At 47.6% G+C, this 17,512-nt stretch overlaps 1 protein-coding gene across 1 annotated transcript in view; it reads right to left on the bottom strand.

The window, feature by feature from the left end:
• Nucleotides 1-17,512, bottom strand: part of PYROXD2 (pyridine nucleotide-disulphide oxidoreductase domain 2) — a 984,036-nt gene that overhangs the window by 524,627 nt on the left and 441,897 nt on the right. Inside the window, exon 9 of the mRNA XM_069611541.1 lies at nt 15,580-15,721. Coding sequence (XP_069467642.1) covers nt 15,580-15,721 — 142 coding nt within the window. The remainder of the gene's footprint in view (nt 1-15,579; nt 15,722-17,512) is intronic.

Raw genomic sequence — 17,512 nt, 5'->3', positions numbered from 1 at the left:
AGCTCCCCCCAATCTCCTTGCGACCATGGCCTAGAGGATCGCGGCCCAGACACCCACCACGAGATGAGTTTGTCTATCTACCAGATGATAAAATACCCTGGTTCAAGAACATAAGGATATGCCCACCAGCCTGTCCTACTCAAGCTGAGACCTGCGGCATGGATGAACTCGACTAAGACCTTAACAACGAGCACCCACATCGTTAGAGATGCCATAACAACCTAGCCAACTGCCAAGAACACACGTGCCACCATGCACACTGGTCACTCACGCACCAACCTACACAAAGAATATATTCAGTGCTATGACGTAGGTGACGGATACACCCACTGACGCGCATCTTTATTATTTTTCACATAGGCCTTTTTTTTAGTAATGCAGAAACGCAAGACGGATAAAGCACTCGTGTATATACTTGCTGACGCTTCTCCCACCCCTTGCATCGTGATGAGAATATAAAGAAGACGTAATATTGCTTATGAAGCCATGTCAAACCGCAACACAGGTGCCGTGCATTACACATCCCCACCCATGAACCAGGCCCAAGTAGGCCGCAAGCAAGAACCGCCATGAACACTGTATGAGCGAGAGTACAAGTGCTGATCACGCAGAACGAGCCCAGCGAGAGCTCACATCCAATGGGGCGATGTTTCAACTCGTATGCTACCAGCCGGCGCCAAGGTCACACCTGTAAGCAAAGCCAAGCACACAGAAGCAAAATACAACTTTAAATGTGCAGAATTCCGCCCCAGCTATGGTCTCTCCACACGTGACCAAGCCGACCTGACAAGGTGCCAGACCCACGAGGAAGAAGTCGCCTGGGTCCCACATCTGGGACACAGGTTGCAACAGTAAAATGACTAGATGGACACCTACAGCGATGGGAATGGCCTGCTCTCAGGCCTATGAGCAAACCCGCACGTTGTCTGCACAAATACATAGTTACACATTGTTGCTAATGACAGGTACACCGCGAGCTGGGAACGACGATGGTCCCAAACTGGAGGGCTCGCGGGAGGACCAATCAGAACATGAGGGCACTCATCACTGACGCCACTAACATTAGCCAATCATTAGGGGTCTTTGTGTAACAATTTTCAAGTATCTAATAGAAAGGACAACCCAAGTACACCACCTGACTCATCCTTAACCACTAATATTGCTCTCTATATGTATACTATACTAACCCTACCACTCGAGGAACCAATCCGGAGTGGCAATAGGTTTTTTCGCTAACTTTCCCAGGTGACGCAAGTAGCGCGTCATACTGCGGCAAAAAGGGCCTGCGAGCCCCACGAATTTTGAGAGTCTGGACGGACGCGTACGATCCTAGACCCATCCCTGCCGTGTTTTAATAAACAGCAGAACCACTTGCTTCTTGTGTGTGTGTGTCTCATACTCATTTTTGGGAAGTACGGGAGGAGTTGGGGCCTCCCAACCCGGAGGTCCACGGACGGCTCAGCCAACCCTGGGATAACCACCCCGACAAGTTGGAGGCACTGCTGAGATCGCTTTATGATCTACCTTTCCTTTTTCCAGGGCTTCTCGTTGCGAGGAGGCCCGGCGGCGCGGCCCACTCTGCCGCTGCCCCCTCTTGAGGACTACAGGACCATCGCGGAACTGCGAGAAGACCGGACAGCGCAATCCGGATATTGGCCCCCGTGAGCCGGTTGAGAAGTATCCCACCCGCGGTTGGCAAGTGTCCAGACGTGGTCCAGACGGGGGAGGTGGCGAGCCGCTTAGAGGGGTGCACGCAGTCGAGCGGCCCTGCATTAAGAGAACTTGGTGAGTATGTCACACCCAACAAGCAATGTGAGATTGTGAGGGAGGGGGGAGGAGTTGTAATAAAGGCGGCGGGAGGTGTTACTAAGGTGTGTGGCAAAGATTTGATCAATTAGTGTTGACGGTGAAGTGAGTGGTAGCGGGACAGGCGCGAGAGCCGTCCACTACAATGTCACGGAAAAAGGGCGGGTGGAGCAAGAAAGCACCACGTGCGGTTGTTCGTAGACACTTATTGGCCTAAGTCGTGGCCACCTGTAAAGGGGATGTGTGTGTGGCTTTCCTACAAATTGGCGGTTGTTGATCAATGTGTAGATGAGGATCCCTATTGATCGAGCAATGAAGCTCGATAAATAGATGACGTTTTCCTGTAGGTGGTAGCTAAATTGTTGCCTGGTACGGAAGATAATTGGCTGGTTAAGCCCTCCCGGTGAGGGGCATGTCACACGCGATGCGACGCAGCGTGCACAGTCCGATTATATGAGTGTATTGGTGGTTACCTTGTTCCAGGTGTAACAAGAGGACAGCTGTGGGGATAACGGGGACAAACAGTTAAAACTTATTGCACGCTCTCTTGAAGTGTAAAAGATCTTACCGGTAGTTGTTGGAAGAGACGGTGACATCACCCGTAGGGCTTTCATAGGACACCTTGACCACACAGCATTGTTGAAGGGTGGTGGGGAAGTGAATAGAGGGCAGGGGGTGCGCACGGAGATTGCCGGCCACCCCAAATACGGGACAGGTGGAGAGGGGAAGTGACCGCGCACAGAGAACGCGGGCCACGCTGAGTGAGGTGGAAGGAGGACGGGAGGAGATAAAGTGGGACAGCTGTATAAGCACGTCACACAGGACACGCAGCCGCAGGGGGTTTCGTGCGCTGTGGCCGCAGGGGGCCGTAACGGTATTAAGGAAGAAAACAAACACAGGAAAGGACAGTTTATTTGCAATTGTTATATTTGGCTGTTTTCTTTTAGTGGACGATCGCAAGTCCCCGAACTACGGGGCCAGGTAACGACAACTATACTGAAGGGAGTTAAAAACACAGTGTAACCATGTCATACGGGGTAGAATCGGGAGGGTGGGGGAACACCCTGACTATCCCACTCCAGCATATTTGTAAAACACTATCGCCCCATAGGGAAAAACTGATCAAATACAGCATAGAATGGACACAAGGGACAGACAACAAAATGACGACACCCTGGCCGCCTAACGGCAGTTTCGACCCGTACATCCAACACTCACTACTAACACACGTACATAACACATACAAAGGGAAGAAGTTGGCGCATCACGTGGAGGTATTTAACTTATGGAGGATGTTCCAGGGGTCCCGACCAGGGCCAACCGGGATGTTCACTGTGGAGGAAACGAAGGAGGGGAAGAAGATTAAGGAGGAAGAGGGAAACGGGGAACAGGAGGTTGATGGCGTACAGTGCGCGGGAAGAGACCGAAAGGGGGACGAAAAGCTTGGCATCGCAAGTGAAATAGAAGTAAAGAAGGAAGGGACCGACGACATGCCCCTAGCGAAAGTAGTGAAGAAGGAAGAAGGGGGGTTGTATCCTGTGACGGAACTACGAGAAGCAGCAAGGCAACAACTAACGGCAGCTGAGGGATATTCAAACCCCGCGTACAGCCCACCACCATATACAGCCACAGGTAGCTACACAGGGGGGGAGGAGGTGACAAGTACGGTAGGCCCAACTTGTACGAAGGTGCATGCAAAGGAAGGGAAGAACAGTGAAGAACCCATCCCAAACATAGGACACGACGAGTGGGTAGCAGCGCAGAGGGGCACTAACGGGAGAAGAAAAGGAGGTAGTACGGAGAATGAACAAGGACGATGAGGGTAGCACTGAAATAAGAGGGTAGGAAGCTAAAATGAGAGAAGGGGAGCTGTCACGAGAAAAGGAGGAGATGTAGGAGGTACGATTGAAAGAATTAAGGAATGAACAAAATGCACTGATCAAACAGCTCGAGAAAGAGGCATGAGGGAGAAGGAAGGAAAGGAAGGAAAGTAGGGATGAGTTAGAGAAAATGAGGGAACGAACTGAAGAACGGAAGAGGGAAGCTGAGAGAATGAAGGCAATAGCAGAAAGGGTATCCCAAGCAGCACAGCGTGACAGGAAAAGAGAGGAAGAAGAGAAAGAAAGGGAAATGAACTGTGGAAGAAGAAAATACTCTCCAAGAGCACCAGGAAATACGAGGAAGGTAAAGTAATAGAAAGCATATTAGAAAGGGAGAGAGAGAGATGGGAAAGGAAGAGAGAGGAAGAAAGGATATTAGAGATGGCGAGCAATGAGGTGATGGAGGAATTGAAAAAGAAAAGAGGAAATAGGTGGTGAAATAATGGAGAAGAGGGAAGAGGAAAGAAGAGAGAGGAAAGGGGGGAGTGGGGTAAGAACATATGTACGTCGTGATGCAGAAGTAGCCACGACATCAGCGCAAAGGGGAGCATTTGGTAAAGGAGAACAGGAAGGAACGGATTTAATAGACTTAAAAACGGTGACGATTAGGGGGAAATGGACAGATTGGGGGTTGTCGCTCCTGGATGAATTCTGCAGCGAAGAAGAAGAGGGAATGGGGGGAGAAGGAAGAGGAGGCGGTAGGGAAAGCTTAGACAAATTGTACATCACCGAAACACCAAACCCCATGCAAGTAATGGCTGCACAGGATCCCTCACAACTACAAATAGCACCACTACCACAATCACCACGACTTATAACACAACAGAGGCCACCACCCCCACCATACACGGCTAACATAGGAGGAGGGTATATGGTACCAGGAAATGGATATTATAACAACATCAGGGGAAGGGGAGGAATGATGAGGGGGAGGGGATATGGCCAACCTACACAACAGCAAGGGGGAGGATTTCGGAGTTTCTACCCCAATGGGCAACCAGGGTACCAAGATAATGCAGGAAGTTTCCCATGGCAGACCAGGGAACCACCTGTATGTTGGGTTTGTGGGATGTTAGGACACATGTTGCGTACGTGTAGAATGAGACCCTCCCCACCAGCATGGGGGGAACACGGACAACAAGGGCCTATGAGGGAGCAGCAGGGTTACCAACAACCACAGGGAATACAACAGAGCAGCACACAGCAGCAATTAGCAACACAACAACAGTTGCAGACATACTCCCTGCCGCAACAACAGGTGGCAATAACACAACAACACCAAGTATATACAGCCAGTGCAACAGCTCACTCAAATACAGGACCATAAGTTAACCCCCACCGATACACGGCTACAGCAAACACAGTTGGGAAGGGTGACTATCCTGGGACACAACCCTTACACAGGAAGCGGTCAGTCATTATACCCACAATAGGACAGCCCACAGACGTCCTTGGTGTGTCCCATCCTGTCGATAACACCTAATAGTGCGGAGGAACAACGCATTGAGGTAACGATAGGTGACAAAAAATTATCATTCCTTGTTGACACTGGTGCAACCAGGTCTTGCATAAGGGAGGGTAGATTAAAAATGTCAGGTGAGGCCATGAACACCCAAGGATTTTCTGGGGCTAGGGGGCTGGTTACCTTTACTGATAACATCTCCTTATCTATTGGAGATTATGACATGTCTGTCCCGCTCCTGTACTCAAGGGAGTCGCCAGTGAACATACTTGGGAGGGACATAATGAGCAGGTTAAATATGACAATCTCCTTCACGGGGAATGGCATAATTAGTTCCACACCAGGAATAAAAATGCTTACTGCACGACAAATACTGCAGGCGTACTGTGGCCAGACAGTAGCTCGAGCTGAGCCGGTGGATGGCAAACTGTTCCAGTACGGAACAGACATGGCATTTGCCTGGATGCCAGGAATAGAAGGAAAGATCTGGAGGAGGCCAGCAGCATATTTGTTCAGGCCTGAGACACCAGCCAGTGAACCAGAAGGGAAGGTGATTTCGGTAAGCATCGAGAGTATTATAGCAACTGCTGATTACATCGCAGTACATGCCCAAGACAGGGAAGGGAGAGCATGGAGGGCAGTGATAGCCCTGGCTGAGGGATGCAGGCTCACCCAGGTGTCTGATGAAGAGCTCTTTTCAGAAGACAGGGAAGAAGGAGAGATGGTATTTATGATGAGTGTAGATATCTGGCTAAGAGTGACGTATAAGCAAGTGGCACAGAAAATGGCCATGGCACTCGAGGCACCCGCATGTACCCCAGTACCATTCTACGAGGAAGATATGGCTAAGGTTCCAGCATCACTGTGGACCACCAGTCCCTATGACGTGGGCTGCATAAAAAGTATCGGAGGAGTAAGAATAAAGTTGAAAAAGGGTGCAATACTACCTAGAGTGAAGCAATACCCACTATCAAAAGAAGCAGATGAGGGCATATACGAAACAATAACGGCCCTGATAAATAATGACATATTGGTACCTTCAGAATCACCATGTAACACGGCCGTGTACCGAGTGCGCAAATCTAAAGGAGGGTCTTGGCGTTTTATCTAGCACCTCGGACCCTTGAATAACATTGTAGAGGCAGAATACCCCATAGCAGCAAACCCAGCCACAATATTATGTGGAATTCCGGCAGAGGCCTCACGGTTCACCGTAATTGAATGCCTTTTTCTCAATACCTCTGCACCCAGATTCACAAGACTTGACAAGCTTCACATACAGAAACACAAAATGGAAACACACCAGGTTACCACAAGGGTACTGCGAGTCACCCTCAATTTTCAACGGAGTAATACAGATGGATTTGGGAAACATTGAATTAGAAAGTACGGTGCTGCAATATGTTGACGATATAATAATTTGCAGCACAACCGAGAAAAGGTGCAGGGAGGACTCAATGAAAATGCTGACAGTGTTGGCTGAAAAGGGGTACAAGGTAGACAAGGAAAAGTTACAGTACTGTCAGGAACAGGTACTATACATTGGTCAACTAATATCCCAGCACGGAAGAAAGATTGCACCACAAAGAGCACAAGCTATATCCAACACGCCACAACCGCAAACGGTGAGGGAACTGCAGCAGTTCCTGGGCATATGCAACTACTGTAGAGCATGGGTTTTTGACTACAGCTCATACATAGGACCCCTACTTGAGCCATTGAGAGAAGCACACAAAGGGGACAAAACACTGGGATGGACAAGAGAAATGAAGGAGGCGTTTGATGAGTTGAAACACGCCATATACACTGCTTCGGTACTAGCCACCCCAGATTATGAACAACAGTTCTTCATCTTTTCACATTGCGACTCAGCAGTAATGAAAGCCGTATTGACTCAGAAAACCAGCATGGGACACAAGCCAATAGCGTTCTACAGCGGCCACTTGGACCCTGTCATGCTAGGACATTTCCTTTGCGAACAGAGTCTCGCCGCAGCTGCTTTTGCGGTGGAGAAATCCTCATCGATTACAATGGGGTGCCCAACCACACGATTTGTGGAACATGCGCTATTTGCAATATTGAATAAGCCTAAGTCCACACTAACCACACAGAGGGCGTCAGGTTATGAGATCATCTTGTCTAGACCCGAATTGTCAATTGTCAGATGCAGTACAGTTAACCCAGCCAGATTTATAGCGGAAGTTATTGAGGATGGTGATTATGCTCACGATTGTACACAGACTATCGAAACGTACTCATGCACTAGAAAAGTTGAGGAGGATGCACTTAAAGGTGGAGAGATTTTGTACATTGATGGTTCATCAACAATAGACCAAAGTGATGGGATAAGGAGAACTGGGGCAGCAGTTGTAAAAATGACAGAAGATTTGATGTATGTCCCGGTGAAATGCGTGCATTTACCACAGCATTATTCGGCTCAAGCAGCGGAATTGGTTGCACTGATCTTGGCATTGAAGGAAAGCGTTGACAAAAAAGTTACCATATATTCTGATAGCGCATATTTCACGGCAACCGTCCACTCGAGGCTGATAAAATGGCAGAGAAGAGGGTTTAGGAGAGCTGATGGCACCCCAGTGCAACATGCTCTTTTATTAGCAGAATAAATTGAAGTAATTAATGATCCCCAAGAGATAGCTTTGGTTAAATGCCCGGCACACACTAATGGAAACAACCATATCTCGAAAGGGAATAAAACAGCAGACGCTCATGCCAAGCATGCGGCATACTTTGGTGAAATATGGAACCCCCCAGAATCAGAGAGAGGGAGAGGGAGGGGAATGGCAAAACAGATGATGATGAAAGAAGGGTACACCCATCTCCCCGCAACACAGTTAATGGAATTACAGGCAGCCGCACCAATGACAGAAAAGGAACTTTGGGTAAAAAGAGGCTGTACGATGTCACCAACTGACGCACTGTGGCATCAAAATAACACCGGAAAAGTGGTCATGCCATTGGCCCTGTTGAACACCGCCCTGGCCCAGCTCCACCATCCAGCACATACAGGAAAGGAAGTAATTGCAGCACGAATTAGGGAAGATTGGTTCTGCCCCGAGTTAAATTCTCATGTCACCAATTTCATCAGCAATTGCCTCACATGCAAACAGTTTACGGCCGGTCACACGCTGCAAGTGATAAAAGGTACTATACCCCGGCCAGAGGGACCCTTCCTACACATTCATATTGACTACGTTGATATGATCAATGTATGTCAAGGACATAGGTATATGATTGTAGTGCTATGTCCATTCTTCAGGTGGATCGAGGCCGGACCCTGCTCACACGCGGATGCGTTCAGAGCAACTAAATTTTTAGTAAGAGAGGTGTTCCCCAGGTGGGGTGTGTGCGAAGTGCTGCAGTCAGATAACGGCCCACACTTTGCTAATGAAATGTTTCAGCACATCACATCCTTGCTGGGTATTAAACATAAATTTGCATGTGCATACCACCCGCAGGCCAATGGTGTATGAGAACGCCTGAATGGCCTATTGAAAGAAGAAATCGCAAAATTCAGCAGACAACCAAGAAGAGCTGGTTGTTCTGTCTTCCGCTGGCTCTAGTTGAGCTAAGGAATAGGCCAGGGTCTGATCACCACCTCACTCCCCACGAGGTGGTGACAGGACGTCAAATGCGCCTTCCTCTAACGCCTACATCAAGAGCATTCACGGACCATGAAAACACTGCAACTGTTCTTGGTGACGAAATGTATCAATATGTGTCTTCTTTGATTACTAGTGTAGCGTTTGTATCTCAACAGCTCGAGCGCACGTGGGGTGGGTCGAAGAGTTCTCAACAAGAAGACACCAGCAAGGAACTGGGAAAGGAAGGACTATGCACTATTGCTAAAGGTGACCATGTGCTAATCCGCAACTTTAATAGAAAGTGGAATGGCCCACGCTTTACCGGTCCTCATTTGGTAGAAGAGGTAGCTACCAGAGCGGTGAAATTGCAGGATAAGCGCACCTGGAATCACCTACATGACGTAAAGATCTACAAACTCCAGACCTGCCCTAGTGTTAACGACAGGGCCATTGGAAGAACAACAACATCAACAGCATCGGCTACAGAGAAGGAGACATCAACCACAGCTGATGACAATAGTGTCACTACACTTGATCACCCCCCAGAATCCCCAGAAGCAACTACTACCATAGACATTGGACGCTTGCCCACAGCCCATCCCATGGTCACGAGATCACAAAGTAAACAAACTTCTGCCCAATCGAGCCCCAGCCCCCTCCCCTCCAAGGTCACCACCGATTGAAGGACGTTGTATAACAAACTTGGATATTGCACACATATAAAACACTTGTATGTTTTCTCTATTTTTCGCTCGCACATGCAGGTACCGTATATAATTGTATTGTTTAGAAAATAAGTATCTAACAGTGTGCTCTGCCCAGGAGTAGATGCTGCCCACGGATCATAACACCCCTGAAGCCCAATTTGTATATCATATAAGAAGGCCAAAGTACCTAAAAAGAAGAAGGGTACGCGTATATTACACCGCGTTTGTTTTGGCTATAGAACAATAATTTCCCCATCTTCACGAGCACTTACCGGCTCTAAGAGATAGATCACTAAGATTAGCGTGGGAACAGCTCTTCGCCTGGGCACTGAACGATTACTTGATAGGGAGAGCTTAATAACAACGACTAACAATAGTAACAAGCGTATTGAGGATTTTCAGGCGGGCACCTTTAACGTCGCAAGAATGAGCTGCCGGACTGCAGCAAGGTAAGAGCAAAATGCCGGTGAGACTAGCTCTTGTAATAAAAGGAGTATTGGTCATCACTGGTCTGCTGGCTGCCTCTGTATGGCAGAAAAGCTATGCTATCAATATTATGGCTGCACCCAAAACTAACATGCCCCCTCCCACGGCTGCAACAGGTATGAAGTCAGGTGGTACTAGCAACCCTAAGGATAAGGGAAGTAGAGTTAAACGCAGCACATATACTGATAACAAAGGTATTGATAATTACATAACAGATTCAGCACACGTCTCAAACAACATGTGGTACCAGCCCATGACCCAAATTGGTAAGCAGACAACAGAAGATAGCTGTATGTGTGCTCATTGATCCCATACGCCATGAGCGCTTCATGGGCATTCGTCGCCACAGAAATACAGGAAAAAACGGCGCGATGTATAGTATATCTGGCACTATTTCAAACAAGAGGACAATTTCAAGGAACTGTGGTGAGAATGCAGTGGGAAACAAGAGACACATATCCATACGAAAACAATTTCCTCAAGTCATATTTGAGTTACCATAAGAGCAGCTTACACGCTGAAGCATTCAGATACATGACGGATGGCCCTGGCAAGGGAGAAACGAAGAAGATAACACTACAATACCTGCCATGTGATTGGTACGCCACTGAAGTTCCGGGTATACAAGGATGTTGGGAAAGGCCACTGATAACAATAACAGGGAAGGTATACATGAACAATGAATCGGAAATAGGAGTAGTTGGTAGCAACATGATGATAACAAGAGAGAATATTACTACCATACAGGAACACAACGACAGATGCTGGACGACATGGGGCAAATACGTACCCATGCTGACATGGATGGGGAAGGATGAAGACCCAATAAGCATACTACCGCTGACTGCACCTAAGTTATGCTATCAACACAGAGGAGATGTGGAGGTGGGTTATAACACCAACTGCAGAAGCGTGTTAGAACTACCAGAGTGGGGTGCTGGAACGGCAGTAATAATGTATCACTATTGGGCCTGCGGAGATAAGGCATACCACACCTTGCCTCCGTTGTGGAATGGTATATTCACAATGGTACACATCAATGTACCATCACTAGTGGTGCCCCAAAAACACGTGAACGTGGCCAATTTCCCCAAAATGGATGAAGGAAACAAGAGGAAGAGGAGATCCATACAATCACAAGAGGGAGAGAACAATAACAACAATAACGTCCTAACAAGAATAAAGAGACAAGGAGAACACCCTGACTGGAAACTACCTGTGGGGAATGTCAGAAACAGCACTCACTTCCATTCCACCAGAACATAGATTATTCAGCAGGGCTGCAATGTTCTTCTCGTCAATAATACACCCAGGACTACAAGCATATGCGAACGCTAAATGGCTCCAGATCACCCGATGGGAACTAATGATGATGATTAATTCAACAGTAAACGGATTCAATGCCATAAAAGAGGAGCTGCGAGCGGTAAGAATGGTAGCACTGCAGAAAAGATATGTACTGGATCTTCTCACAGCAATGGAAGGAGGAGTTTGTGCAAAAATAGGACAATCATGCTGCACATTTATTCCTGCTAACGATACAGATAATGGAACACTTACTGAAGCAGTATCACAATTGGCCCAGATGCACTCCAAAATGATGGAAGAAAGTAAAGGAGTAAAGAAGGATAATAGCTGGTTTTCATTGTTATGGTCATGGATGCCATCATGGCTGTCAGACGGGCTGAAGATAATAGTTGGATGCATAATACTGGATGCAGCAGTATTGATTGTAATAAGGTTCTGGAAGGCCAGGAAGGCACGCACTACAGACGAAATGATCGAAATGGTTGGCATGCACCCCTTGATGCCAACTGATGATGACCAACACACCGACGTGATAATAAAGGAAAGAGAGAAACTGCGCAAACAGATCATCACCAATCACTTAGACCCACCATCTGTAAAGCTTGAGAACCCAAGAAACCCGAGGAGCTATATTGGAAGATGGGTATACTGCAAACCATGAGAGAGCTGTGTTTATATGTACTGGTCATTTGAAGACCATGTCAACCACTATGGACACCTGGGAGGAGTAACTAAAATATGGAGAGTAAGAGGAGATAAAGAGAAGGATATGTTTGTGGTCGACAAGTCGACCAGAGGGGGGGCTGAAGTGGGAGAATGGGAGAAAAAGCTCCCCCCAATCTCCTCGCGACCATGGCCTAGAGGATCGCGGCCCAGACACCCACCATGAGATGAGTTTGTCTATCTACCAGATGACAAAATACCCTGGTTCAAGAACATAAGGATATTCCCACCAGCCTGTCCTACTCAAGCCGACACCTGTGGCATGGATGAACTCGACTAAGACCTTAACAACGAGCACCCACATCGTTAGAGATGCCATAACGACCTAGCCAACTGCCAAGAACACACGTGCCACCATGCACACTGGTCACTCACGCACCAACCTACACGAAGAATATATTCAGTGCTATGACGTAGGTGACGGATACACCCACTGACGCGCATCTTTATTATTTTTCACATAGGGCTTTTTTTTTGTAATGCAGAAACGCAAGACGCTTAAAGCACTCGCGTGTACGCTTGCTGACGCTTCTCCCACCCCTCGCATCATGATGACAATATAAAGAAGACGTAATATTGCTTATGAAGCCATGTCAAACCGCAACACAGGTGCCGTGCATTACACATCCCCACCCATGAACCAGGCCCAAGTAGGCCGCAAGCAAGAACCGCCATGAACACTGTATGAGCGAGAGTACAAGTGCTGATCACGCAGAACGAGCCCAGCGAGAGCTCACAGCCAATGGGGCGATGTTGCAACTCGTATGCTACCAGCCGGCGCCAAGGTCACACCTGTAAGCAAAGCCAAGCACACAGAAGCAAAATACAACTTTAAATGTGCAGAATTCCGCCCCAGCTACGGTCTCTCCACACGTGACCAAGCCGACCTGACAAGGTGCCAGACCCATGAGGAAGAAGTCGCCTGGGTCCCACGTCTGGGACACAGGTTGCAACAGTAAAATGACTAGATGGACACCTACAGCGATGGGAATGGCCTGCTCTCAGGCCTATGAGCAAACCCGCACATTGTCTGCACAAACACATAGTTACACATTGTTGCTAGTGACAGGTACATCGCGAGCTGGGAACGACGATGGTCCCGGACTTGGGGGCTCGCGGGATGAACCAATCCGAACATGAGGGCACTAATCACTGACGCCACTAACATTAGCCAATCATTAGGGGTTTTCGTGTAACAATTGTCAAGTATCTAATAGAAGAGACAACCCAAGTACACCACCTGACTCATCCTTAACCACTAATATTGCTCTCTATATGTATACTATACTAATCCTACCACTCGAGGAACCAATCCGGAGTGGCAACAGGTTTTTTCCCTAACTTTCCCAGGTGACGCAAGTAGCGCGTCATACTGCGGCAAAAAGGGCCTGCGAGCCCCACGAATTTTGAGAGTCTGGACGGACGCGTATGATCCTAGACCCATCCCTGCCATGTTTTAATAAACAGCAGAACCGCCTTGCTTCTTGTGTGTGTCTCATACTCATTTTTGGGAAGTACGGGAGGAGTTGGGGCCTCCCAACCCGGAGGTCCGCGGACGGCTCAGCCGACCCCGGGATAACCACCCCGACACTGTGACAATGAAAGCAAGAATACATTGAAAGGTTTGGGGGATCCATTTATACAGCACTTTAGACATGGTTTGTTATATTCAAAAGTAAGGACTCAATTCAGATCAAGAAAACTCTTTAAACATCTAACTGCCTAAGTCAGCCAAGTAGTCAAATACTGAAAAGGGTACTAGTCTACATGTATCAGAAACACATTTGTCACATACCTAACGAATCTGCCTGTGCCTACGATCAGAGCCATCTTATTTTAAACTGGGAGCCATTTTATGAAGGGCACATCCTTCAGAGAGCCCTGGCGATCTATCTGTCTGAGATTAACACAGTGTGCCTTGTACAATCATAAAGAACATGGGAACAAATGCATTCCCCTGTGCCAATTCATGATTCGTTACTGAAAGTGCAAACCCCGCCAGAATTACCACTCTACTGCCTTTATATCCTAACAGCTATAAAGTCACATGACTACTGCCACTAAGGATCGTAACAGAACTGCCAGGGTGGGCAGGCAAGAAACAAAGCTTGACGTTGTCAATCAACATTGTGATTGAAATTAGTTAATGTAAATTATTGCATGTTAATGTATTTGAGGGTTCTATGGTTTATTTAGGAACCATTCGTGCACAATGACCTGTGTATTCAGCAGTGCACTACTTTCATTCTGCTTCACATGTGTCGACACGTATTTTACTGGGGAATGTTGCATCAAGTCTATGTACTGCAGTAGTTTAAGATCATATCTTATACAGTGAGTGTGGTGCCAGTGCAAGGGAAATAAATCGCCAGTTGAGGTTTATAAAGGAAACGTAACTGCTCCATCGACATCGTAAAGCAGCAGTATCATGTTCTACTCCTGAACTCTCCTGCTGCAGGGTGAGTCACCTGGACAGTCGGGTCTTCTCAATTTTGCAAATGTTATACAGGCATTGTAATTGTAAATGTAATCACGCTAAACGATGTATGTATTTCCTCTTGGCCCTCACATGAAATGATATCAAGCCATAAACAAGTTTCTTTCTCTTGGCCCCCACATGAAATGTAATTGTGTCCTATTTGTTGTTGAAGTCAATTTCAAAGTTTGGTTAGGGGCATACCATTTTTGTTGGCATTCATGAGCAGTGCATGGTGGTGGGCGAATTATGATTGTTTCCCAATGAGACTAAGAGCCCGGGCTCAAAAATAAGTGCCAGGGCTGAGCCGTGGTAAACACCCCCACAAATTAAGCACTGCGCCTAGTTGCTAAACTGATGGGGCCTCCAGCTAAGCCTTAGGCATCCCACCACTTTGATCGGGCCATAGGCTTTGACCCAGCCATAGCAACTGCTGGGCCACGCTATACTCTACACTTTGACATGGGGCAGGGCCGACCAAGAGATTACATGACTTGTGTATGACTGTCAGCCATGGCCTGGGCACTATCATGCTAACCAATGGACCATTTAGGCATGGCCATGCCCAAGGCACTTCTGAGCCACCTGGCTGCAGCAGCAGGGACCATTCCCAGAGGCTTCCTCAGACAGTGCAATGCCTTCAGCCCTTTCTGGGAAACCCCCCCCCCCACTCATTGTATCCACTGGCATGATCTGCAGCCATGTCCCATGGCTACATTGTTTGGGTCAAGCCTTTGTCACTGCTACAGGAATCACCAAATCCAAACAGCCTACCGGAAGTAGCCTGTGGCCATCCCTAGTGGTTGTTCATACCGGTGGATTGCCTAGAAATCTTTGAAGTCACCAATGGGCCAACTTGGCATTGCCTATGGCATGCATGCCCAGTTGCTACATTGATGGAGGCTGGGCCTTTGCCTTTCCTCAAATACCCTACACTTAACAGAACTTGGATTTTGGCCCTACACTGGGGACCCGTGAGCAAACCAGTGGGCCCACTGCAAAAGTCAAGCACGACCATATGTAAGGTACAGGTTTTAAAACTTTAACACAATGGTCATGGGTGATTCAGAGTATGCCGTTGTTTCTGGCTATTGCCTGGTTTAATTATTGAAAGTATGCTCATACATACCTTTTCTGTGAAAATCTCAGCTCCATGTGATGCTGCAGCTTTGGCTATGGCATGAGACACTCCACCCATTCCTCCTTCCACGTAGCCCCAGGATCCCTTCCTGCCATCGATCTCACCCATCACGTGGTGCAGCAGCACATATCTAAAATGACAAAAAAGGCACATGAATATGCACGGTCCTGTACAAAAGGCTAATTAAGAAAAAGCAAGTCTTACTAACAAGTCCAAGGCTTAAGGTACAATATTCCATGCCTAAAAGTGTGAAGCCGATATTACAAATTCACTTCCACCTCCACACATTTTGAGATTAAATAACAGTGTTAATTGAACAGGTGACATGCCAGGCAGTATCCACATGCCTTCTGAAGGGAGCGAGGTTGGTCACATTTTTAAGAAAACTAATCTTGGTACAGAGACTGGAGGGAGGCACTTGATGGTGGAAATGGCCATCAGCAGTTTCAAGAACACTTCTGAGGTGAAACAGCTGAAATATTGTCTTACACACTTCAATGTATGGGGTGTGTGGGAAACCTGAAGGTGTCTCCCTAGCTAGTCCCCGAAGACCTGTCATCCAGGCGGCCAGGACAGGGCCATTGCTATTGGATCCAGTTCCTTGGGGTGGACCAGTGAGGTAGGATCACCAGAATGGGGGATCCTCGGGGAGTGGGAGTGGAACGCCAATGGGTGAGATGCGTTACCCCCTTCTTTCAACACCTTTTCCCCATCCTTCGCACAACACATCAGAGAACGGGCTAACAGCAGAGCCTGACATGTCCCAATACAAGGGTCAGGCAAAGTCAGGCAATTGATCAGAATCACACACACCTGACAAACCTTTCCCTTCCCCACAGTGATAAAAGGTGGAGCAAAAGAGCACAGTACGAGCAAGGCAGACTGCACGACGACACAGCTATCCAGACCCGGTAGTTTAAGAGGTGGAGAAAGAGAGCGAATATCGAGAGGCTGACAAGGAGAGACACGACCTTGCCCTTTTGGATGCAGACCCGCAAAACCTTCGCAGAGGGAATAGTAAAACTAAGGACAATAGTCCAAGTGAGCTGCAGCAGATGCCAATGGTACATGCAGCGTATAGACGCTGATAAGCCGGAGTGAGGGAGACTCCTGCTACCATGGTACCGGCCTTGACTCCAGCTAAGAAGAAAGCCAAGCAGTTCATCACAGCCGGTGAGTCGAAGGGAGAGCCGATAAGAACCGGGCTGTGGTGAATGAAAGTTTCAAAGCGGCAAGAAGGGGACCGGCACCACAAGGGTGCTGCTCCGAGAAACTTTGGTTGATCTCCATCTGAGTAAAACTACAGGTGCCAGAAGGCCATAGGAGATCCGCCAAGCTAGGTCAAAGTGGTCATACAGGAGGTCAAGCAAAATCCCAATACAGTTGAAAGTCTTTGATCTAAGAACTATAAAGAAAGCAAGGGAAGCAAATCCTGTGAACATTGAAAGTAAAAGTAAATGTAAAGGTTAAGTTGACAAAGGTGAACCCGACCGAGGGATGTCCACTGGAACTGTTTAAAAAGACATTAAGATTTGTGAACGAATTAAAAGCCATAATGAACCCGGTGGAGGGAGGCTGAAAGTAAAGAAGGGTCAGCGTCCAGAAGAGGGGGACTTAGAGGTGAATGTATCATCCAAAGAAAATGTGAAAAGGAACTTTGTGTTTGTTTGTTATTTTATCGATCATCAAAGGCAAGAGACTTTTGTTGAAAGTAGACTTGGCCGTCAAAGCTTCTGAGAAGTTGAAACCGGAACTGTGGTCTCATGCTGGGGAAAGCTCGAGAACTGTGCTATGCTACAAGATCGCACCTTAGCCCGTACTCAAAACGCGGGGAAGGGAGACCCAAGCTCATGCATCCTGACATATTATTTGTGAACACTTCTTTCTTTTCTTGAAATCTATCCTACAACCCTTTTGTATT

Source organism: Ambystoma mexicanum, chromosome 8 (assembly GCF_040938575.1).
Source record: "Ambystoma mexicanum isolate Mex_15411 chromosome 8, UKY_AmexF1_1, whole genome shotgun sequence".
NCBI classification, from domain to species: domain Eukaryota; kingdom Metazoa; phylum Chordata; class Amphibia; order Caudata; family Ambystomatidae; genus Ambystoma; species Ambystoma mexicanum.
This window is presented reverse-complemented; position numbering and strand designations above follow the sequence as displayed.